At 41.7% G+C, this 25,095-nt stretch overlaps 1 protein-coding gene across 1 annotated transcript; it reads right to left on the bottom strand.

The window, feature by feature from the left end:
• Positions 1-7,356: 7,356 nt before the first annotated feature.
• On the bottom strand, positions 7,357-10,082 carry LOC147455693 (putative pentatricopeptide repeat-containing protein At3g05240). The gene is made up of 2 exons (XM_086514408.1): positions 7,747-10,082; positions 7,357-7,649 (listed from the first exon to the last, which is right to left on the bottom strand). The coding sequence occupies exon 1, from the start codon at positions 8,588-8,590 to the stop codon at positions 8,228-8,230; it is 363 nt and encodes a 120-aa protein (XP_086370534.1). The 5' UTR covers positions 8,591-10,082; the 3' UTR covers positions 7,357-7,649; positions 7,747-8,227.
• Between the last annotated feature and the right edge of the window lie 15,013 nt (positions 10,083-25,095).

The raw sequence follows: 25,095 nt of genomic DNA, 5'->3' as shown, positions 1-25,095 counted from the left end.
TCGAAGTTCCCTCTTGTCATCCACCTTTGTGGTTTGTTGAGGTTTCCTCCTACCTTGGGCTTGCACATCTTCTACCTTAAATTTGTCGGATTGAACTTTTCAAATTGCGCCAACTCTCAATTTTGTCAATTCTCAATTTCGTAGATGTCGATGTTGATTTTTTATTGTTTATTCTCAATTGTGGATTTCATCGATTTTCACTTTGTCAATTGCGGATTGTAAAACCAATGCTTATTCTCTCTCCCCTCTCTCTCTAGTATTGGTCTGACAGTCCTCTCTCTCTCTCTCTCTCATAGACACACACACACACATTCACTCACACAAGCTGTAGTGAATGGTGCTCTCTCTCTCTCTCTCTCTCTCTCTCTCTCTCTCTCACACACACACACACACACACACACACACACACACACACACACACATAATGCGTACATGATATCCATAACAAATTGTTGGACTCCTATGCTAAATTGTCAAGCTCAATGTACTTCATCAATGCAATGCAAATGTGGAAAGCCTTTGTGCAATGTGCCAACACCTCAAAGAATAGCACGTCAACTTTGTTTCTTGTATTCACACACATCAAGAGAACGAGTCTCTCTCTCTCTCTCTCTCTCTCTCTCTCTCTCACACACACACACACACACACACACACACACTCACACACACACACACACACACACACACACACACACACACACACACACACACACACATGCATCTAGCTTTTGAACCTCTCAAGCATCGAGGTCAAAGATCATTCACAACTTAGAAGGTCCATCTAAACCTTCGAAGGGAGGTTCATTGAGCAACATATGGAGAAAAATTCTCTATGGCGTTCAAAATGTAAAGGAAAGACACCCTTAGAAATGATTTTCAAAAATAAAAGTAGTTAGTGGTCAGCCTTAAAATTGAGGTCTGGAGTGAAATAGTCTCCCAAAAACTAAACTATAGGCTTAAGTATTGGTGTTCATGTTTGATGTTTTGGCTTAAGTATTATAAATTTAGATAGAGCACTAAGGTCTTTTTGACTTTCCCATGCTAAGACTGCCAACTTCCAAGACTTCCTCATAAGTCTTTTCATTTTCTACCATCCTAGTACTTACCCCCTAAGAGTGCCAAGACTTTAGACTTATGGGAAATCGGCCCATGGAACAGCACACCTGGGTTCACATACACAAGCCTCCAGTATGCTCGCACTGCCTCCAGGTTGGACAGATGCTATTGCTCACACCAAGCTGACTGGATTCCGTCGTTGATGGAGATGAAGTTAGTTCCAACAAAAAGCCTTTCGAATCACATACCTTTGCACATTCATTTTAAGAAGAATACAGGTGAGGAGCAAACCCCAAGAGGTGGAAAAAAATTGTTAGTAACAGGGGCCCACCTATTGAAAGACCCTCTTTTCAGGAATCTAACCAAGAAAGCACTAGGTAAGCTCAAAAAAGATGTCGACCTCAACAAACACAATGCGTGGGACCTCTTTGCTCGGAGCATCCAGAAAGCAGTCAAACCTCGGGCCCCAGAATCAAGAAAGTTAGAGAGGCACACCTTCTACATCTTACAACAGTGGAGGTACAGTGGCTTACTTCCAAAAAAGCCAAGGGGCTGGCTACTGAGGATGAGCACAAATGATGGCTCAAAGCCAAATCTAACCTTGCTGATGAGCAGTTAGAACATATAAAAAAGGCAAGGCTTCTCTCCAGGGATACTGACCTTCAACTGAAGCCTCTAATCAAGCACATTTCTATAGGGCTTTAAAAATCAAGAAGAGCCGAGGCCACGTTCGCTCGCTCGATGATGAGAAAGGGACATCTGTTTATAACCAGGATGAGATGGCTAGCCTGATGCTGAGCTATCTTAGTCAGATCATTGGAGGCTAGAGATCCAGTCCCAAGAAGTGGAAGAAGCCAGAGAGGGGCCTTACTTCAGAGTGTCAAGAAGAAGATTCCCCACTCAGAAGCTAATATATTAGAAAGGGAATTTTCCGAAGATGAATGTTCAATAGCATTGCAAGCCCTTGGCAAGGAAAAGTCCCCTGGTTGGGATGGCATGACGGTGGAATTCTATAGAGAATTTTGGGACGATCTCAAGGTCCCAATCACAAGGTTGGCCAATAAAGCCATTGTCGAAGGGTCGTTGGAGATAAGTGTAAAGAGAGGGCTTATCAAACCCATCCCCAAACAGATCTATTGTTCTCAACTGAAACACTGGCGCCCTATAACGATGATGTTGGTGGCCTACAAAATTATTGCTAAAGATGTAGTCCTCAGACTTGTCCCCTTACTAACCAAGATCATCTCTCCCCATCAGCATGGGTTCATCAAAGGAAGGTCCATTTATGATAACATCTTGGCAGCAATGGTGGGGATCGAGTATGCATTTGCTACAAAGCAAGAGTGTGTACTGTTACAGTTGGATCTGGATAGGCTTATGACAGAATAACATGGACATATATAGAAGTTGTCATGGAAGCTTTGGGCTTTGGGCCACGCCTTTGTCGTCTGGTAAGCGTACTAGGAGTTGGAAGCCAGTCAGAGCTCCTATTCAACAATAGAATTGTGGGATCTTTTGAGGTCAAAAGGTCTATCAAGCAGGGATGCCCTCTGGCCCCCTGCTGTTTGCCATAGGATCATATCCTTTAATCATGAAGCTCGAAGCTAGTGCAGAACGAGGGGAGTTGCACGGCCTGGTTTTGCCAAGAAACAACCAACTCCTAGAAAAACTTTTTGCAGACGATTATCTCCTCTTTTTGAAGGCGTGCCCCCAGGTCATCAGGAAAGCTCTGGAGATTGTATAAATATTCTCAATAGCTTTCGAGTCCCAGTGTAATATAGAGAAGTCAAGGCTGATCTCCCTATCAAAAAATGATTCATTTGACCCTTCTGACTGGTCGGTGGAGATTGTCACAAAAGGGAAATATCTCCAGACATCTAGGAGCCCCCTTGGGGGTGGACATAACTCACAAGCAAAGATTTGAGTGGGTGCTTGAAACAATCAAAACAAAAATGAGTAGGTGGGAGTATGCTCTTCTCCCATTCCCAAGTCTAATAAAAGTGATAAATGCTTTTATGCTTCCTTATATTGCCTTCACTAGCCCGCTTCTCAAGATGGCTAAGTGTCACTGGAAAGAGTTCTTAAAACCAGTGAAAAGGTTTTTATGGAAAAACAACATGAAATCCTCCAGGCCATGGCAATGGGCCCGTTGGGAATCTGTTGCTCGGCAAAGAAATCAAGGAGGCCTTGGAATCCTAAATCCTGTGGCCCATGCAGAAGCTTGTTGCACCAAATTTGTTGTGTCCTTGGCTAAACAGGATCAAGTTTGGACTCTCATGATCAAAAATATGATAGAAGCAGCTCAACTTGGCTCAAAGGGTGGAAAGTGGAGAGGGGTGGAGGTTCATGACAAGCTGTTAGCCCCGACGTGGACCACCCTAAGATTGGGGGGTAGCTCAGGAGAATTGGTAAGAAAATGCAACAGAGTCCCGGGGGATTCACTATTAGTAATGGGGGGATGTCACCTGCGTACATCAAAATTAGAGAAACCCCTCTATGTACGGTATCATAAATGCTAACCTACCCCCCTAAATACGGACAAGATACAGACGTTCTCGCAATGAGCCATCCCCCCTCATACGGATTTTGTACGGAATGTAATGACCCAGTATTTTATGTATACTAGTAACATAACAATTTTAGAAGCACATGCTTTTGCAAAAATACATGTTGAACTGCAAATGGATAGAAGTCTACATTGTAGTGTGTTTTCATTTGCAATAGATATTAAGAGAACAAACCATGAAAAACAACAAATATAATGATTACTAATTTAATATTAAACCAATCGTTTCAATGTAATTTGTCAAAAAACGAATAGCATTTGCCTTGTCAGCTGAAATATCTAGATATTTTTTATTCTATTTCAAACTATCAAGTCAACCTACATATATCTAGAAATTTTTAATTCTATTTCAAACTATCATATCAAAGCTCCTGCATTAACCTAATGTGGTATACCATGTTTCACTTTGAAAGCTAGAAGAACTGAAGGCGAAAATCGATAGCTCAAGATAGCACACCCGGTCAAGCCATATGTCCATGTGACAAATTGAGACTATATTTGTAATTATATACAAAATAAAGACATTGTGTATATGTGACATATAGATCCAAAGTATGTTAGACGTGTCTTGGCAAGAAACTATAGCTTAAGATAACACCCAATCAAGCTATATGACCATGTGGGAAATTGAGACTATAGAATTTGTAACTACATGGAAAAAACACTAACAGTCTTAAAAACTTTAACGCTTTTTATCGTAAAAAGAGACAACTACACATTTGGTAAGAATGGATAGCTTAAGAGACCCGATCAAGCCATATGGATAGCTAGAAGAACTGAAGGTAAAAATCGATAGCTCAAGATGGCACACCCGGTCAAGCCATATGACCATGTGACAAATTGAGACTATATTTATAATTATATACAAAATAAAAACATTGTGTATGTGTGACACATAGACCCAAGGTATACTAAACATGTCTTGGCAAGAAACTATAGTTCAAGATAACACACCCAATCAAGCCATATGACCATGTGGGAAATTGAGACTATAGAATTTGTAACTACATGGAAAAAAAAACTAATAATCTTAAAAATGCTTTTTGTCGTAAGAAGAGGCACAACTACACATTTGGTAAGAATGGATAGCTCACGAGACCCGGCCAAGCCATATGGATAGCTAAAAGAACTGAAGGTAAAAATCGATAGCTCAAGATGGCACACCCGATCAAGCCATATGACCATGTGACAAATTGAGACTATATTTGTAATTATATATAAAATAAAGACATTGTGTATGTGTGACACATAGACCCAAGGTATACTAGACGTGTCTTGGCAAGAAACTATAGCTCAAGATAACACACCCAATCAAGCCATATGACCATGTGAAAAATTGAGACTATAGAATTTACAACTACATGGAAAAAAACTAACAACCTTAAAAACTTTAACGTTTTTTATCATAAAAAGAGGCAGAACTACACATTTGGTAAGAATGGATAGCTCAAGAGACCTGGTCAAGCCATATGGATAGCTAGAACAACTAAAGGTAAAAATCGATAGCTCAAGATGACACACCCGATCAAGCCATATGACCATGGGACAAATTGAGACTATATTTGTAATTATATACAAAATAAAGACAAACACTTTGCTACACTCTCTTGGCTCCATGTCAAAGAAGGCATCAAGTAGTATGGCCAATCCATCACGGATATCTGTATATAGCATGAAGCTCTCCCTTCAGGCCTTAAAGATGACTCCCTCCCCTAGATTTTGACTAAATATACACGACTCTTAGTTTACATTTATTGAGCTTGACTCTCAGCGTGTAGAAGTTGAGCATCGATGCTGTGAGGCCCTCTATGGTCGTGGATGCTTAGATTTTCCTAGATCAATCAACATACCTCTGGTGTGGGTGAGATCTAAAATCTACTCTTACGACTACTCTGACTGTAAAGAAATTTGTGATCTTTAAGGTCGTCTCTCCTTCTCTCGTCGGCTCCCTCTCTCGTCGGCTAGATCTTTAAGGTCTCTTGGAATATGAATATGAAATCCCTGGCCAATGCAAATTATGGAATTCAATACATCTGCCACGTCAGCATGAATTTCTGATGTTCGTACAACTACCACATCATCAGCCAGTCAACGCAATTTTTGGACAGTCTCTACAGTCTGCCATGTCATCAGTCCGTCGTACATTTTGCCACGTCATCTGTTGCTGCTGTGTGTGTCCAGGCAGTACTACCACGTCATCAATTTGTGACACATAGGGAAAACTCAAAAAGGTGAACAACACATTGGTGCTCTTCTGATCACCGTTCAAGGGTACCATGGCAAGGAAGACTTTCGCATCATAAAGTAAGGGCATTGCGACACTCTTTTGGGCATAATTTGCATGACAGCTATCTCATTCATCGATCTGTCAAGCACGCGTTTTTCGGTCGAACCAAGAGCATTCATATGCCCAACATTGTACCAAGTCTAGGCAATTAGGACATTTCATGTATGAACGTTCGACATTAGGTAAGATAGATAAATCACAATGTAAGTGAAGGTTTAGCAAGACTGGTCACTTGTTCCAAAATCATGTATAAGGCCAAAAACATCTGACCTTACAAACTATAGAGGGGCTAAACTACCAACACAAACAAGGATCGCGAAGCAAGAGTAGTTAGATATTTATTTAATATGTTGAAAATTTTACAAACTACTTAAACAGTGTAGACAAAGAGATGAACAAAATAAATGAGAAAAGCTTACCTGACTATGCAAAGTCAACTTTGAAGTCACAAAGGATAAGGCAGTGCAAGACTTGATTCAAGAACCTCAAACTTATACAGCAACATGGACAAAAGATAAAAGAAAAATTTGTTAATTCCAAAAAGAGATTCTACAACATACATTCCTGGAATAAAAAGATCATGTGTGGAGCAAGGGGGAAGACTTGTGGAAGATGGAGCTCTACGGCACTGTGCAAATTTGTGACTCCAAATATGGGAGGCAATCTCAAGAAGCCACCCATCAATTATGATGCAGTGTAATGAGGAGGCAATCTCAAGAAGCCACCCATCAATTATGATGCAGTGTAATGACTTGCCCTTCAGTGCAATCATATGCAGTTTACACGACCACACACAACAATCATGGTCATGATCCTCCCCCTGGCTTGTCTCCTTGCAAGATGCATAGAGTAGTCTCATTGAGAGAGTTAGGTCAGACACTACCAAGAAAATCCCCTCTTTTGCTGGCAATCAGCACTATCAAAACATCTTGAAACATATTATGAGACCAATGCAAAAAATGCAGGTCCTCTTTGAGATTGGGTCGGAAGCTACCAAGAAAATTCTCCACAAGCTTGGAAACAACCTACTTCTTCGATCGGGCATCCTACATGGCAAGCTAGGAACACATTTTGTAAGTACTTGGGTGGGCTAACATCCACACATGAGAGGAGAGTGTCCCTCTTTTATCACTCTTATCTAACCAAAAGAGCTAAGAATGATAGCAGTTCACTGAGGCCTAGCGACACATTCTACTATAGACAAAAGAACGTCTCCATTGTGGCTCCATATAATTTTCCTACATCCTCTCAAAGAATTTGTGTGGTTATTGGAGTTTTCGCATTTTGAAGAAATCATAATAGGCTTTGTCTAAAGAAACAAGAAACCTAGCAGAAGCCTAGCAGACAATATGCATTTTGGGAATCTGCTTTCATCAATGATATCTGGATGAGACAGCAAACAAGTGAGCACAACACCACTAAGCCATGAACTTTACACAAAGACGCAAAAGGAAAAGAGGTAAGCTTACCTTCATTTGTGACGGAGAAGCGATTTGTCACTAGCCAAAGCAATCCTTATTCCCACATATAGTAGAGTACTGTTTTATTTCTACTGAATGTTTATACCCATGATAACCAACACATTGTTGATTCATCAAAAGCTACTAGTATTCTTGAATATTTTCTCTTGTAATGGTAGACCTGGAATGATTTCCGCCAACGTTGAATGCTTTTGGCCACTACTCTTCACCTGTGTGAACTCCTCGAATCTCTTCAAGGGCATCCCAATTTGAGCTAGTTCTGTTAATACCACCAATCAATAGGTGAGTGAGTGCTTCACAAGTAATAAATACTCCCATCACTGGCCATATTTACACTTAAGAGTCTTACTCACAACCTTGCATAGCCTAATTATTTTGCATCCTCTGTATTTGGTAAGAAGATTGCCAAGAAGGTGAACCCCACCATGGAGGGAGTCAAATTTCAAAAGCAGCAACTATCTCTGTCATCACTGAAATAGTAGATATGGGCCACGAAAAATCCTTGATCACCAGTATTAGTAGGGCTTTGTTTTCCTTGTTTATCTTTTGTTGGGCTTTGTTTTCCTTGTTTATCTTTTGTTGGTCGTAGAAGATCTTCAAGAAATAATGCTTCTCCTCCACCACTGCCTCCAAGTTCGAAAATAATGCTCCAGTAAGCATAAGGGGTATCCTTTATCATATTAACAGGAACGTGGCAAACATCAAATCGATGACCTGGAAAGCAACTGATGCAGCAATAAGGCCCTACTCTCTCCTCATCAAGATTCCCTATATTACACACCTGGGAAGTATCATGGTAGCCTTAGGCAATACCTTCAACAAGCTTTTCCTCTTTCACTAATAGGCAAAATATCTGCTGACTCTTCTCTCCCATGCTTCTTCATGTCCTACCCTCATTAATTCAATACCTTCTGCCTCCTTTTTCATTCCAGCAACTGCATAAATATGAGCCATGAAACATAACATTTGAGCATCTTTTACTAAACCTAAGCAGCTACAAGTGCTGAGCATGCAAGAAAATGTGGCTGCATTTGGAGAAAGACCCTCACGCTGCATTTGTTTAAAAAAGTTCAGTGCTTGTTCAAAATTACCTTTTTGAATGGTCCCTGCAATTAATGCATTCCAAGTTATAGCACTCCACATAGGTAGCTGCTCAAGAACATGTTTCGCCTTCACGAGAGCACCACACTGAGCATACATATCCACTAGGGCAGTGCCAAGAATGATATCACTTCCTAGCAACCCCTATCTAGCAATCTCATCATGACTTTCTTCCCCCTTATCAATTGCACCTACGGTGCTACATGCCTTCAAAATGCATGTGAAGGTTACTGCATTTGGAGAGAGACCGTCAGCTTCATTCGATGGAGACAGTTCATTGCTTGCTCAAGTTCACCTTCTTGAACATATCCTGTAATTAATGCATTCCAAGTGCACAGAGGCAAGGTCACTGTGCTCTGCAAGTTTCCATCCTAGCAAAAGGAGGACATGCTGAGCACGGGAGGCATAGTTTCCATCTCTCTCTCTCTCTGGTAGCTGTCCATAGTCCTGGTGCACATTTGAGTCAGAATTTGACTGGCCTCTTGCACCGCATTCCAATCATAACCTGGTTCTTCTTTGCTCCAACCGTCATAACGTTCCAGCAATTTCTGCATTGCTCTTTCATAGCATAAGAAAGCAAACTCCACATTGAACCATGCCTTTAACAAGGCCATATTTAAGAGCTCTGATACCATATGTTAGCTCCCTCAAAAGCACACCGCTGTACGAGGGGCTAAAGCAGTGAACACGGGGCTCGAGTGAGCCCGAGAGAGCATCTATGACCGGGTCTATAGTGGCCGGTGTCACCAGTAAAACCGAATCAATACATATACCACGAGTGAGGGGTAACTCACCTCGAACTCGAGAAGCCAACTCAGCTCAACCAAAAAAGAAATACAATAGGGTTCGGAGCACCAAGGCTCACCCTTCCTGGCATACAACAAAAGGGGCTCAAGTCTCACTCGAGAGACCAGCCGAGAGTCTCAAAACTATCTCGACACTCTGGCTCAGCAGAGACAGAGTACCAGCACAACCTGCAAAAACACTTGACGCTCTAGCTCAGCAGAGTCCAGGTGGAGGAACAACCTACCACAACCCAAAGCGGGAATATTTACCACCACAGCCCACTGCGGGCAACCCAATGCGGGTATAATCAACACCACAGCCCACTGCGGGCACGCATAACCAATATTCAACCACAAATCCCAGAGGCCCAACCTCCTGTAATCGACTACGAACACCTGCACGTGCGTATGAAATCAACAGCGCGCTGCCCCTCTGTACGATTGTAACCTGTAAGGCCCGAAGCCCCTCACTGTGTAAGAAGAACGCAGGCAGTACTGCTCTCTGCTGCGTATGCAATAGAGAGCCCCCTCAGGCGACCTGTCTCTGTTGATGCTAGGAATCCGAAAAGCAGCCCCCACTGGGTGAGAAGCCTGTTGTACGCGCACCTGGATATTGTAATGCAGAGGGCACTACTGCCCCGTGACTTGCTCCTGGGCCGAATGCAAACAACTCATGGCCACTGCAGCTGGGTTGGCCCATGACTAGAGACGATCCCACAGGGTGCGAGCACTGCCTCCCACTGTGCAGGCCTGAATGATGATTACCCGGCGCGTGCTTATGCATGCCTTTGGGCCTTAATCCCCTAGGTGTCTGTAGGACGCTTTCACATCCGGCCTCACGACCTACCCATCTTAAAGCCACAAGAGGGCGTTCTCGCGCAGCAGCCCAATCGATTACTCAATGTCCCAATCAAGAGAGAGAGAGAGAGAGAGAGACTTAATAATGTATTTAAGGTGGCTCAGGCAATTGAATGTAGCCCCAATGTAACCCCCCTCCCCCCCCCTCCCCCGTCCTCCCTCCCTTATGTGTACGGTATGAGTATGAAATAATGAGGGGCTACCCCTATTGTATACGCTTATGTGCAAAATCCAAAAACCCCCCTATTGTACACTCACGTGGTACCGTACGAAAAAACACAGTGAATCCCCCGGGAACAGAGTAGCAGGAGTCTTAAAGTGCGGGGAAAAAACCAGGTACTTCAAGAAGTCCATTTTGCATTGGTCCCCTTGGCTCTCCAAGGTTGCAGATCCGCCGCAAATTCCCTATTGTATAGACACAGCCAAGAAGCTGAATTATAAGGGTCTGAATCTCGACTAGGGCACTTCTGGGACAGTGACAACAAGAGTTGGAAAACCATTGAACTTTTGGTTACCCAGTTCCAACTGAATAGCTTGGAGGTCTTGCTGGTCCGCAAAGTGAGGAAAGAGCTTGACAATTTAGTAATGCCTATCTGTGAGTCGGAGTTCGATTGGAACGCCTGGACTCATGGCCCGGAAGCAGTCTCTTAGGGAAACCCCATCCTAAAGACATCTACCATACAATGATGCAAAAGAAGAATTGGTCTAGCCCCCTCAACAAGATATGGAAAAAACAATGGCCGGAGGAAAGGTGGGAGCAAGTAATGGAGAACATCTAGAAACCAAAGGTTCCACAACATGTGAAGGCATTTTTATGGAAGGTAATTTGGGGTTCTCTACCGACAGGGGTGAAGATTCAAGAAAGAGGGATGGGGTCAGATCGATGCTCAGGGTGCAGGTTGGCTAGTGAAGATCTGGCCACCTCTTCATGGATTGCCCAACTATCAAAGGCCTCGCAGGGAAAATATGCAAGTGGATCCAAAGAAGATGGAGAATTGTTTTTTACAAGATTGATCTATTCCTTGGAGGGAAGAAGTCAGGGGCTCCTGCCATCCTCATCAGCACTCAAATTGTCAGGTACTTCTTCTTGTATAATATATGGCAGACAAGGAACCGCCATGTGTTTGAAGGAGGTCTTGAGGTGGCAAGCTTTGCAGAAACTATACAAGAAAGCAAAGTGCTAATTTGGACGCTCGGGCGCAAGCAACACTTCGAGGATTGGTCTAGGATTACTTGTGCCTTGTTGTCAGCAGAGGGTATGCCTAGGATGGGGGAAAATCTTGGCTATCGGTAATTAAAAGTTCAAGAATATGATAATGGACCTTATCTATCAAGGATAAGGGGGCGAGTTGGTTGGGATAGCTGCCCTGATAGCCGATGTAATTATGGTCCCTAGATGATGTCATGGCTCAACACCAGCATGACAAGACATTGTAATTCTATGGATTGCTTGATATAATTCACTCACAATTGTGAGTTTTGCAAAAAAGAAAAAAAAGACTGCCAAGACTTTCTCATAAGTCTTTTCATTTTCTACCATCCTAGTACTTACCCTTCACTTTTCCATTTTAATGTTTTTTAAAGGTTCTCTTTGAAATAAAGAAGAATGTGACACATGGAGGGTCTCTCCTTCCTTGAAATATAGATAGAGTACTAATTTTTTGACTTTATGTTGCCAGCATTGAGTGCTAATTTTTTGGCTTTACATTTTTAGAAGTCAAAAGTCTTGGTGGTGAATGTTGGGGCAGGACTGAAGATCGTTCCTCTTAACTTTAAAACTTTCTTCGGGGCCTGCTTCAAATGCAACAAATTCGGGCATTATGCGAGGGGGTGTCCCGCTGAGGTGCTAAAGCCTATAGATGAGAGTAGCGAATTACAGGCTACCCACAGGGTGGCATGCATACAGTAGATCCAAGAAAGAAGCCTACTTAAAATCTTGGCAAGGCAGAGGGTGGGCAAAATAAAGTCAACGCGGATAAAGATGTGGAGAAACAAGATCATGGCAACTGAGGTAAGGGCAAGACCACCCAACTCTACCACTTTTCATCCACCATTCAGCAAAGAACGGCCACCCCAGTAATGCAGAAGATTGTGATGTCTCCAACTCTTAGGTCAAAAGATGAGGGTTGGCAACAAGTATCTCATATTTCATGTAAACGGTTCAAAGCGAAGGCTAGGGCCTTGGGTCAAATCAATGGTCTCCTGCCGGATGTCCAAAAGCCTGCTTTTCTATATGACAACATATTTGAAGTTTTGGGGAAGATGAATGAAGAGGACCTTTCCACATCCAAGCTGGATATCATGTAGGTTTCAGTAGAAAAGGAGCCAATGGAAGAGGACAACCTGAATGGGAACTCTGTTAAAGAGTTCTTGGAGGCAGAAGAATTTGTCCCCCTTTCCCAATGATAGATACTCTCTCTATTCAGTCTTGGAACGTGAAGGAAACCCGGAAGAAGGGTAGTCTCTTCTAGGAAGAAGTGAAGAAAGAGAAGGTAGTCAATTGCTAGGCCATCCAAGAGCACCATTTGGATGCTCATAGCAAGAGAAAACAGGCTATAGGAAAAAAACTTATCTTTTATGGGGAAGGAAGTGATGGTTTCAGTGGTGTCTTGTTCATTGCTGACAGAGACTTGGAGCCAAAGATGGTTCTAAACCACCCCTCCGAAAGAGTCCTTGGTGTTAGAATCAGATGGGACAATCAACCTATCACCATAGTAAATTTTTACGGCCCTTGCAACGCAAAGGATAGAGCTAAACTGTGGATGCAACTCAGGGATACTCCAATTGAAGGGGAGTGGCTAATGGTTGGAGATTTCAATATGGTCAAGAAAAGCAAGGATAGACCAGGCTTTGCCAATCTACTGGCTAGCTCAGAAAAGTCTAAATGGCTGAGCTTATGTGAGAAGTGGGCTATGATTGACTTGTGGGAAGTAGGCCCATGGAACATCATGCCTAGATTTACCTACACAAGCCTTCAGTACGGCCGCACTACCTCCCGATTGGATAGATGCTACTGCTCTCATCAAGCTGACTGGATCTCATCGACGTTAGAGATGAAGGTAATCTCAACGAAAAGCCTCTCCAGTCACATGCCATTACACTTACAACTCAAGAAAGATAAAAGGGGGGGGGGGGGGGGAATCCTTGAGAGGGGAGAAAAATATTCTTGTTATTACAGGGATACACCTGTTCAAAGACCCTCTCTTCAGAAGAATCACCAAGCAAGCGTTGGGAAAGCTCAAGAAATATGTGGGGATGAACAAACCTAGTGCTTGGAATATATTTGTTCGGAGTGTTCAAAAAACTATCAAAACTTCGGGTCCTCGGGTTAAAAAAGCCAATGAGGCACAAATCAAACATCTCACAGAGGAGGTAGCACAATTAGCCTCTAGGAAGGCTGTCGGACTGGCTACCGAGGATGAGCACAAGTGATGGCTTGAAGCTAAATCTCACCTGGCCAACAAAAAGCTGGAGGAAATCAAGAAGGCGAGATTGATCTCTAGGTCAACTTTTCTTCAACCAAAGCCTTCTAACCAAGCACATTTTTTAGGGCTCTGAAAGTGAGGAAGAGTCGAGGCCGCGTGCAAGTGCTAGATGATGAGAAAGGGGATACAGTTCAAAACCAAGATGAGATGGCTAGACTTATGCTCAAGCATCTCAACCAAATTATCGGCCAGCCAAAGACCCAATCTTAGGAAGTGGAAGAAGCCTGAGCGTCTTTACTTGGGAGTGTTGAAAAGTGGGTTCCCCAAGAGGAAGCCAACCGCATGGAAAATGCCTTCTCTGAGGAGGAATCCTTAGTGGCACTAAAAGCTCTTGGCAATGAAAAGTCCCACGGTTGGGATGGAGTGATGGTTGAATTCTTCAGGGAATTTTGGGATGATCTCAAGGGTCCAGGCACACGGATAGCCAATCAAGCTGTTTCCGAAGAGTTGTTGGATGCAAGTGTTAAGAGAGGGCTTATCAAGCCCATCTCCAAACAGATCTGCTGCTCTCAACTTAAACATTGGTGTCCCATTACGATTATGTCAGTAGCATACAAAATTATTGCCAAGACAATAGCTCTCAGAATTGCCCCCTCCTGAGTCGGATCATCTCTCCCCATCAACACGGGTTCATTAAAGGGAGATCTATATATGACAATATCTTGGCAGCAAATGGTCGGAATAGAGTATGCATCCTTCTCCAAGCAAGAGGCATCTTGCTACAGCTGGACCTCGACAAAGCCTATGATAGAATAGAATGGTCCTATATAGAAGAAGTCGTGGGAGATCTAGGCTTTGGGCCTCACCTTTTTCGCCTCATACGCACACTAGGCATTGATAGCCAATCGGAGCTCCTGTTTAATGATAGAATTGTGGGCTCTTTTGAGGTTAAAAGGTCTAGACATTAAGCAATAATGTCCCCAGGCCCCCTTGATTTTCGCCATCGGGTTGCATCCTCTCATTACGATGCTCAAAACCAGTGCTGCGAGGGGAGAGATTCAAGGTCTGGCATTACCGGGCAACGACTAGCTACTGGCCAAAATGTTCACAGATGATTCGCTCCTATTCTTGAAGGCATGTCCTCAAGTTGTCAGGAGAGCTCTGAAGATTGTGCAAACATTTTCCGTGGCCTCGGGATCCAAGTGCAATATAGAGAAGTCAAGACTAATATCCCTGTCGAAGAACGACTGTTTTGATCGTGCAATCTGGACAAAAGAGATTATCTCAAAAGGGAGTGTATTCAGACACCTGGGAGCCCCCATTGGGGTGGACGTAACCTACAAGCAAAGATTTCAATGGGTCCTTGAAAAAATAAGTTAAAAAATAAGAAGATGGGAGTTTGTTCTCCTCCCCTTCCAACGAATTAGAGTGATTAATGATTTTATGATCCCGTATATTTCTTTTCTCCCACCCATGGCAGCGGGCTAGATGGGAGGTAGTTGATCGCTCGTTAGACCAAGGAGGGCTTGGTATTCTTAACCCTGTATCCCATGCTGAGGCCCTTTGTGCCAATTTTATGGTCTCATTGGTTAAACAGGAACAAGCTTGGGCTATCATGGCCAAGTAAATGCTTGATACAGTAAAATTGGGATTGAAAGGGGGAAAGTGGAAGGGGGTTGTGATGCACAACAAACTTCTCGCTCCGAAGTGGTCTTATCGTAGATCTGGTGGACTCTCAGGGGAGCTGATGAGGAAGTGCAAAAGTGCAGCTGAGGTTTTGGAATGGGGAGAAGTAGCCACATACTTTAAGAATTCCATTTTGCACTGGTCCCCTTGGCTCTCTAAAAATTGGGGCGGTTGCATAGCCCCTATTGGATAGAAATGTCTAGCAATGTGAATAATAAGGGGCTCGTTTGACTCAAGCAATTCTAGGATGGCAATAGGAAGTGCTGGAAAATTGTTGATTCTTTAGCCACCCAATTTCAACTGAATGGCTTTAAGATCTTACTAGTCTATAGCGTGATGAAAGAGCTTGATAAGGTGGTGATGCCAATTTGTGAATCCAACTTTGAATGGACACTTGGAGATGTCTTGGGAGTAGCCTCTTTTGGAAACCACATTCTAAAGGCATTTACCATGCATCAATGCACGAGGCTAATTGGTGTAGCCCCCTCAAAAGATTATGGAAGAGGCACTGGACGAAAAAACGGTGGGAGGGAGTCATAGAGAACATTTGGAAGCCAAGGTGGCCTTATTATATGAATATATATTTGTGGAAAGTGATGTGGGGTGCTCTGCCAACGGGCGTGAAGATAGAAGAAAGAGGAATTGGGTCCGATCGTTGGTCGAGGTGAAGAATAGCTAGTGAAGACCTAGCCCACCATTTCATAGGATGCCAGGCAATCAGTGGCATGGCTGGGAAAATATGCAAGTGGATTCAAAGGACATGGAAAATTAAGTTCTTCAAGAATGATCTGTCCTTTGGTAGTAATAGGTTGGGAAGTCGTGCTCTTCTTGTCTGCACTCAAATCATCAGGTACTACTTCTTTCACCATATTTGGCAAGCAAGGAACCACCGCGTGTTTGAAGGGGATCTAGCTGTGGCAAGCTTTTGTGAAATAATACAAGAGAGCAAAGTGACGATCCACATGATTGGAGGAAAACAAGCCTCAGAGGACTAGTCTAGAACAATACATGACATCTTGTAATAAGTAAAGCCTAGGAGTAGTTATGGTCTCTATGTCAAGCAGAAAACTTGTACTCCTTTGACCCTCAAGGCTCGGTCCGAGCTCGAGGTTGGTGTATATTTCTGATGTTCTTAATACTATCCACTCACAATTGTGAGTTTTGAAAAAAAAAGTCTTTTCATTTTCTACCATTTAAGTACTTACCCTTCACTTTTACATTTCAAATGCAATATTTCTTAAGGTTTTCTTTGAAGTGAACCATAGCATGACAAGTGGAGGCTCTCTCCTTCTCGAAAAATTTTAAGCTCCATTCTATATAGTATAGATATAGAAGTATAGGCACACTCAATGACGTAATGGATGAATTTGGGGGGGGGGGGGGGGGGGGCGGGGGGCAACAACACAGATGCCTAATTTTTCAACAATTTTTCAAGCACTTTAAGAAAGGGTATAGCAACATCTCTTTGTTGTTGTTTTTTTGGACTACATAAGCAGTCCTTAGTAAAGGGTTGGATTTTGGGTGCATCTCTGGACCATTAGATAAAGCTTATGATTAGTGCCACATGGTAAGCTAATGATAATAAACTTTTGTTTTATTATTTCTTTAAAGCCCTTGTAAGAGGGTGTTGATATTTTTGTACCTCTCTCTTTAAAGAGGGGCATTGAGTATTGCGTCAAACATTATTTTTTATGTTTTTGGAATATATTGTGCAATGTGATCTAAATACTTCATTTTTACATTCTTTTCCTAATTTTATTGTGACACCATATGTTTTAAAAATACTAGTGTCACTTTTTATTTTTCTCTCTCACAAAGAAGCCTCTTATTGTGAAATTCTTCTCAATAGCCTTATGTAGACCATAGTAAAAAAATATAAACTTGCACAAAGTTTTTAAAAGTATCAATATTGGTCTCAAAAAAAGCCCTTTGAAAAGACAAAGCCAAATATATCTTTAAAAGTCATATTTTCACTAAATGATAAAATCTCCACCAAAATTTGCTCATTTTTTGTTATGTGTACTTAAGCTGGTACATTTACTTGCTATGTTACCATTCACTTTTTCATTTTAGATGAAAGGTTTTGTAAGTTTTTTTTAAAAATCAACCAATGCATGACACATGGATGTCCTCTCCTTCCTTGAAAATTTTAAGTTCCATCATATATAGTACTAATATGTGACCTGCATGTGGATCTCATCCCTTGGTCACAAAACCCCAAGTACGTCTACAAAATTTCCTTTCTGAGAGGATTACGACACCACAGTACAATTGGATAAACAACCACTACCTAACGCTGAGAACTAACAATCATCACCACTATTATTTCAAGCGTGGCTCAAACAGTTTTTAACACTAGACGTGAACACGAAAGGGGGTGGATATCAAGCCGTGTCAGGGCTAGAAGCACCACCAAAACCACCACTCCATCAACAGTACCAGTATGAGAGTAGGATGAGAATGCTAAATTCTATTAGGACAGAAGCACCACAATAAGAACAAAACGAAAGAAGTCGAGAAAAACAACAAACACTTGCTAGACCAAACAAACAAAAACTATGGATTAGGAGCACCCCTAAGGGAAAACATGTACCATATCCCAGGCTAGAAAGGGCTTATAGAGGAGGAATAGAGGATCCTATGTTTAGGATGGTAGATCAAACTTTCTCAAGTCCAAACATGGGTTACTAAGAAATATTCAAGAAATAGGGATCCAAGGGATCACGTGGAAGCCTATGTGCATGTCATCAAGGCTGAGGAAGTACTGGACTTTTTCACATAATTTGCAAGATTTGAGTTTAACCCTAGAGGAGGATTCTGCCACCCGATTTGGATCTATTGAACGTAGAGACTCTGAATCAATAGATGAGGTTTTCAATGAGTTTATTAAGGAATTCTCTCATAGAGAGATATCTCATAATATAGTCTCACAAATCCACAAGTTTAAGAAAAAAGAAGGAGAATCTATTAGAAAGGCGGCCTTTATTTGAAACGCTACATAAAATTTTTCCCATTGGAAGAATTACCAACCCAATCCCGACTCATGCTGATATTTATCCAAGGATTGAGAAATGCAAATCTTCAGAATGATATTTATATGAAGAAGAGATCAACTCTAAACAAGTTGACCAAGGAGGATCTATACCTAGTAGACAATTCTGATGTCTATAAGGAAGAAGACTACAAAGACTTAGATGATGACTCATCATCACAACAACCAAAGCTATGTCTAAAAAGTCAGCATAAAAGAGTAAGGCAATGATGAATCAAGAGAAACTTGTTGAGAAAGTTCTCAAAAGGATAATCCCATTTGCTAAGCCACATGCTAAGAAAACTAAATGGTGTGCCATTGAGCAACAATGGACAAATCACTCTACAGAAGAGTATTACTACAACAAGGGGTATCTGAGATAGTGACAGTATGCCCTACCAAACCAAGTAGCACCTCCTCAGGTACCACCAATGCCTAGGTATGTGGTAGGAAATTTGTCAGGACCAGGAGGAGTTTGAACTGCCACAACCAGTTTTGGGGCAACAACCACCTCTACCAGGAATGCAACTAGTGGACATCAAATATACACCCGCTCTAAAGGAATTAGAGGAATAAGATTTAGTGCATGTGCCTGTGTATTACAAAGAGCCAAGTGAATACGGGGTTAGTTCAACATAGTATCCACTCAAAGAGCCAAAAGCACGTCAACCTTGGAGCATGATTGGGAATGTTTGACCACCAACAACATCTCATGCTAGAGGAGAAGGTAGATACAATTTTGTTCATAGCCAATGGGGGTAAATAGGACCAAGACCTACCTATCAATAGAGAGCGGCTCCAAGAGCACCTTGCCAATCCTTAGGACCATGCTACAAGTGTGGTGGTGACCACCTTATGAAAGACTGTTCTCACACAGAGATCATGAGAGTGAATGGTATTGTCCAGATTGCGGCATCACTCAGTTGATTAGTGATTGTCCAAAATCCCCAAATAAAACAATGAAGATTACATTAAACATAGTGGGAGTGAGCCCATCAAGGAGCGTGAATGGATAGCCCTAGCAGAGGAGTTAAAACAAACAAGGGATAGACTAGAGAGATTAGAGAGTCAAAATAACCTTGAGTTAGAACTCCTTGAAACCAGAGAGCCTAATGAGACAAAGATACCAAAGAGTTCAAGTTCTGGAGGATCAATACTAGTTGAAAAAGTGAATGAACCTCTAGGCGCACTGATGAAAGCCTACAAAGTGCGACTTCAGACTAGACAAAACCAAGAACAAAAATGTATGACGTACCGTTGTGCAGAGTTAGAAAAGAAAAGGTTGGAGATGTGTCACAACAAATTGTTCAAATTGCCCAAGCGTTGCTAGAGCCACCTTCAAGTAGGCCAAAGAGTTGGATCAAAGTTCCAGCTCCAATACCGAAAATCTCACTGAGTCATGAAACTAAAGGGACCATTGGGAATTCCACATCTGAAAAATAAAATCCCAAAGTAGTGATGAATACCACAGATTAGGCATTTGAGGATCTCCATCCTATGATACCAGAAGCTTACAGAGAGATGATGGCCTAGACAAGCTTTGGAGACACATACAAGAAGAAAATGATGCAAAAGAGTTGAGTCAGAGAGTCAACCAAACCAATAAGGGAAGGGATGTTTTTCTTCCACCTATTGAAGAGTTCGAGGCAAGATCTCAAGCTGATCTAGACCTTCACTCATACTGGGGGGTTAAGGGATCACTATGCTCTTTAGAGAGTCAATCTCAATCTTTGAAAACCTTACCCTCATACATGAGAGAGTATGAAGCCAAAACAAATGTGAAGGCAGTGCCATCGCAAATGCTCTCATTAAAAAAGGCTATGGATAGTAAGGGGTTGGTAGACATATTGTCTACTCTTCTGACTTGTACTATTACGCTAGCAGAGCTCCTTCAAATAAGACCAAACATGTGGGTGACTGTTGGAAAATTCTTGGAGAAATTTGGGGTGAAAGATCCAACATCATAGCTTCAAGAAGGGATCCAAGAACTGTAAAAACCTCAATTAAACACAAGACCTATACCATTAAACAATTTTGGTGAGTATTACGAGGGTGAAGATGAGAATACTACGCTTCCAGTAGGGCTATGAGAATGAGATTGTAATTAGAAGATGGGTACGTGGAAAAACCTTTGGGACTTCTACAGAAAATGATCGTTACTTATTGTGGCATGGAGTATGAGAATACCTTTGCCATAGTTGACTTTGACAAGAAGAACAATTAAAACATCATACTTGGATGGCCATTTATGAGACAACTTAAGATGGTTCAAGACTGAGGATATGATCATATATACCTCAAACACATGGAACCACAATGCACATAAGCCTTAAAGACCATAGCTACAAAGCTGTGAATCGAACCCCAGTGGAGGAGTTTGATTAAGCTACAATAGTTTGATCGGAGCTTTCATCTTGGTTAGGCAAGCCCAAAGAGATATGGATGTGTAGTGCATCAGAATGTGGGAGTTTGAAACAAGAAGAGTGTATCCTAGAAGATAAGGAATATGTTCCTGAACCTTTTCCTGAAGAAGCTCTTGAGCCATTAGAGTGGACTAATATCCTAGCAACCCTAGGTGTGTGTGCTATTTCAGATGGCCCCACAACAAAATTTTGCAACCAAGGTGGTTACGATGTGGTTCCATACTATATGGTCAGTATAGTAAATGTGAGTGATGAGACATTAGCCCTAGAGGGACGCGAAGATGATCTATTGGAAAGTGCCAAAGGAGAGGGAGAAGAGTTTTATGACTCCCCAAAAATTTTGAACGAGAGGATGACGCGGATAATTAATGCTCCGATAACCCAAGTGGGCAAGAAGAAACGATAGCAGATGTCAGGTTTTATGGTTTTTCAAATAAAAAACCTAGACATCAAGAATGTTACAAGAAATAGAGACATAAAAAATGTTACAAGAAATAGAGCTAAAAACAAACCAAGAGAGAACCCTATGCCTAGAATAAGGCTCGAAGCATAGTTTCTGATGCTTGTAAAATCTGAAGATTGTGTTAAGGACAAGATGTCTGGAAGGTTCTCTAAAGCTCAAGATCCCAAAACAAAAGAGAGCATAAAGGACCTGCAAAAAAAAAACCAGAAAGTTAGAATCTAAAATGAAACCCAAACAAACAAAAGAACCAGCATTAAACAAGTTTGGAGAAACTAAATGGACCAAGGTGGAGAGAAAGAAGAAGTATCGTGAGCCTAAGAAGACTTTCAGGGAGGTTTGAACAACGGAAGTAAAAAGTGGGGAGGGAGAAGACGATAAAAATGAGGAAAAAATGAATGTGCCATCCCACTTCAGAAATTTCACTATCCAAGATCGGAAGGTAGTGTTGATGCAGCCTCTACGAGAGCAAAAGGACAAGGAGTCCTATGATGGACTTGAGGATGCAAAGAAGATAGAATTGGCAGGACCTGAGGAAGAGCCATGGCCAACCTACATAGCAAAAAATCTAAATCCGATGGAGGAGGAGAAGTTTATAATTCTTCTCAAGACGTGTTTGCTTGGTTGTATAAAGACCTGAAGGGAGTAGATCCTATGATATGTCAGCACACAATCCCATTAAAGCCCGATACGAAGCCTAGACAACAGAGACCTTACATGTACAATCATACATTTTCTAAGCGCATCAAGGAGGAGATTGAAAAATTAAAGGAGACTAAGTTTATCTATGAGATAGAATACACCGATTGGGTATCTCTCATTGTGGTAGTGCCTAACAAAAATGAAAAACTACGAGTGTCTGAATCTAAAGAAGGTTAATGCCGACACAATAAGGGATAATTATCCCTTACCTATTATTGACTATGTCTTGGAATGAGTTGCCAGTAAACGGGCATACTCCTTTTTAGACAAATTCTCAGGATATAACCAACCCTCCATTGCTCTTTAAGATCAATACAAGACAATGTTTGCCATAGAATGGTGTATATATGCGTATAGGATGATACCTTTTGGCCTGACCAATGCCCCAACTACCTTCCAAAGATTGATGGCTCGTGCCTTTAAGGAATACTTGAGGATATTCTTGGAGATATACATGGATGACTTATGTGTGCACTCTCTCTTGAGAGGTGAACATACAGAGAAACTTGAAAAAGTATTCGAGAAGTGCAAGACTTATAAGATCTATCTTGACCCAGAAAAGTGAATATTTATGGTTAGATAAGGCAAAATCTTGGGACATATTGTCTTGGAGAATGGCAGGGACATTGTGGGTACTACAGGAGGTTTATACACATGTATGTTGTCATTGCCCAACCCCTGTACAGAATTATAGTAGCCTTTGTGTGGACGGATGAGTGTGAAGAATCCTTTGAAAAGTTAAAGAAAGCACTCATATCTGCTCCAGTATTGAAAGCACCAGATTGGGAAAAGGTATTTCATGTTCATAATGATGCTTTGGCATTCTCTATTGGATGCATCTTGGCCCAACCAGGAGGAGGAAATATGGATTTGCCAGTCTGCTATGCCACCAGGTAGCTTAATAGTGCTAAAAAGAACTACACAACCACGGAGAGAGAGGGGTTGGGGATGATATATACTATTAATAAATTTTGGCATTATCTCCTTGCAAACAAATTCGTAATTTTCACCAATCATCAAGCCCTCCTATAACTTGTAAACAAACCATGCAATACTGGAAGAATTGTACGATGATTTATCATATTGCTAGAGTTTGGTTTTACTATTGTGGCCCAAAAAGGAAAGACCCATCTATGAGCAGATCACCTTTCCAGACTACCAAACGAAGAAGCTCCAGAAGGGCTAGACGATGACATCCCTAACGCATATCTTTTCAATGTTGAAATGACCCAAAATGGTATGAGGAGATAGTCAATTTAATATCCTATAAAGGTGAGTTTGATAGAACGAGACAAAAATTTAAAAGACAAAAGATTTGACAATCACAATATTCCAATTCGTGGACATTTGTATCAATTGGGCTTGAAAAACGTTTTGCAATTATGCATAAATCCATAGAAATATGATTGTTATCTTTTGGAAGCACATGTTCTAGACTTAGCATTTCATTGCTCGCAAAAGAAAACATACCAGCGCTTGCAACAACTAGGAGATTATTGGCCGAATAGTACTAGTACTGTTAGTACTGGTACTGAAATTGGTACTGGTACCAGTCTCACATTTTTAGTGCCAGTAGCAATACTGAGGAAGCAAAGGGCAAGAAAGAGGTCACCCTCTTCTCCTTCTTCTTCACCTTACTCCTCTACCGAAGAAAGCTATGGCTAATCCTCCTAGAGAATATAAGAGGTGAGGACATCGCAAATCTTACCCTGCATGGCGAAGGTCACAAAAGCTAAAGAAGTTCAAAGAGGGAGGAAAGAGTATTTATTTTCTCACCTATGATGGCACCTTTGGTGCTACCGACAAAGTATCGGTCTTCATCCAAAAATTTGATGCGACCTTTGGAGATGAGGGCTTCACGGAGTCCTCCAAGCTACACCATGTAGCTATACACTTCCAAAAATCGGCTCATCAATGGTGGGCTAGCCTTCGCGGCAACAACAAAGCCTTGAAAGACATGGAAAACTCTACGAGTTTCCTTCATGAAGAAATTCCTTGCAAGTGATGCAAAGGAGAAAGTGCTTACCAAATGGTGAAGTTTAAAGATTCTCCCTCATGAGTCTATCCACAAATATGTGGACAAGTTTTGGGATTTACATCTCAAGACTACTATCTTTCAAAAAATAGACTTTGCCGTGCAAAAGAAATAATTTTGTGCTGGATTACCCAAAGAGATGGCCAAGTATGTCAACTCTCAAGAGCCTGGTTCTATTACCAAGGTAATCCACCACACCATGCTTGATTCACGCATCAATTTCCAACAAGGGGCTAGATGGAATGTCAAGCCCATGGAAAATAAAGACAAAAGTGATGCCAAGGGGAAATCCAATGCCCAAAATTCTTCCCAAGGCCATTCTAACAACAAAAACAATCGGTCCAAGGAGAAGGGAGTTTACAAAGGTAAATATAAATTCTCTCCTAAAGAGCTAGAAGCTTTTCGTAAGGACCACAAATTTTTTAAGTGTGGGGAGCAAGGCCATGGTTATCGTCCGTGCCCCAAGAGAATTGCCCGCAATGAGACTCCTAGACCCTCTATATTTGAAGCTCCAAAAGAGGATGTTCATTGCCAAGGATTTCTCCTTTCCTATGCTTGGGGAAAGATGCAAGAGTATGATTCCTTTATTTTGTTTGACCTTGGTTCAACTCACAACTTCATATCCACGGATTTGACCACTAAGCTAGGCATACAAGCCCACGAGATGGGAGATACATTGAAAGCCAATGGAGCTAGATCAAGGTACAAGACGTCTCAGTTAATTCCTTAATTGGAAAATTAAGTCTTCATGTCCAAAGCTATGTGGACAAAAAGGATTTCTTCATCTTCCCTCTCAAATATGAGAATGTTATCGTTGGGGCACCATAGTTTAACCGCATGGCTTCCAACATGAAGTTCCTTGAAAGGAGAATCTACTTCACCTACAGGGAAAAGAGCATGTACATAGATGCTAATAAGTTGGGGAACACCATATCCCTACAATTAAGGGAATCAAGAGGAATTAGAGTTGTCTAATTTTCTAAATGGATTCCAAGATGTTTTGATTGATGACATCCCTAGTGAGCTATCTCTAAAATGAGGGATGATGACCATGCAATTGAGCTCCTATCAAGAAGCTCACCGCCTAACAAACCTCCTTATCGAGTTTCACAAGCTCAACAAGAGGAGATCATGAGGCAAGTGCATGAATTCGTAAAAAGATAAGGGGATGGTGAGGTCTAGCTCCTCTCCATTTTGTT

This window comes from Adiantum capillus-veneris, chromosome 6 (assembly GCF_014529385.1).
Source record: "Adiantum capillus-veneris isolate H3 chromosome 6, ASM1452938v2, whole genome shotgun sequence".
Taxonomy (NCBI): Eukaryota; Viridiplantae; Streptophyta; class Polypodiopsida; order Polypodiales; family Pteridaceae; genus Adiantum; species Adiantum capillus-veneris.
Note: the sequence above shows the minus strand (reverse complement) of the source record. Positions and strands in the feature narration are given on the sequence as shown.

What these genes read in the sequence shown, in the direction of transcription:
- LOC147455693 (XM_086514408.1), bottom strand. Translation starts at nt 8,590, where the DNA reads ATGTATGCTCAGTGTGGTGCTCTCGTGAAGGCGAAACATGTTCTTGAG.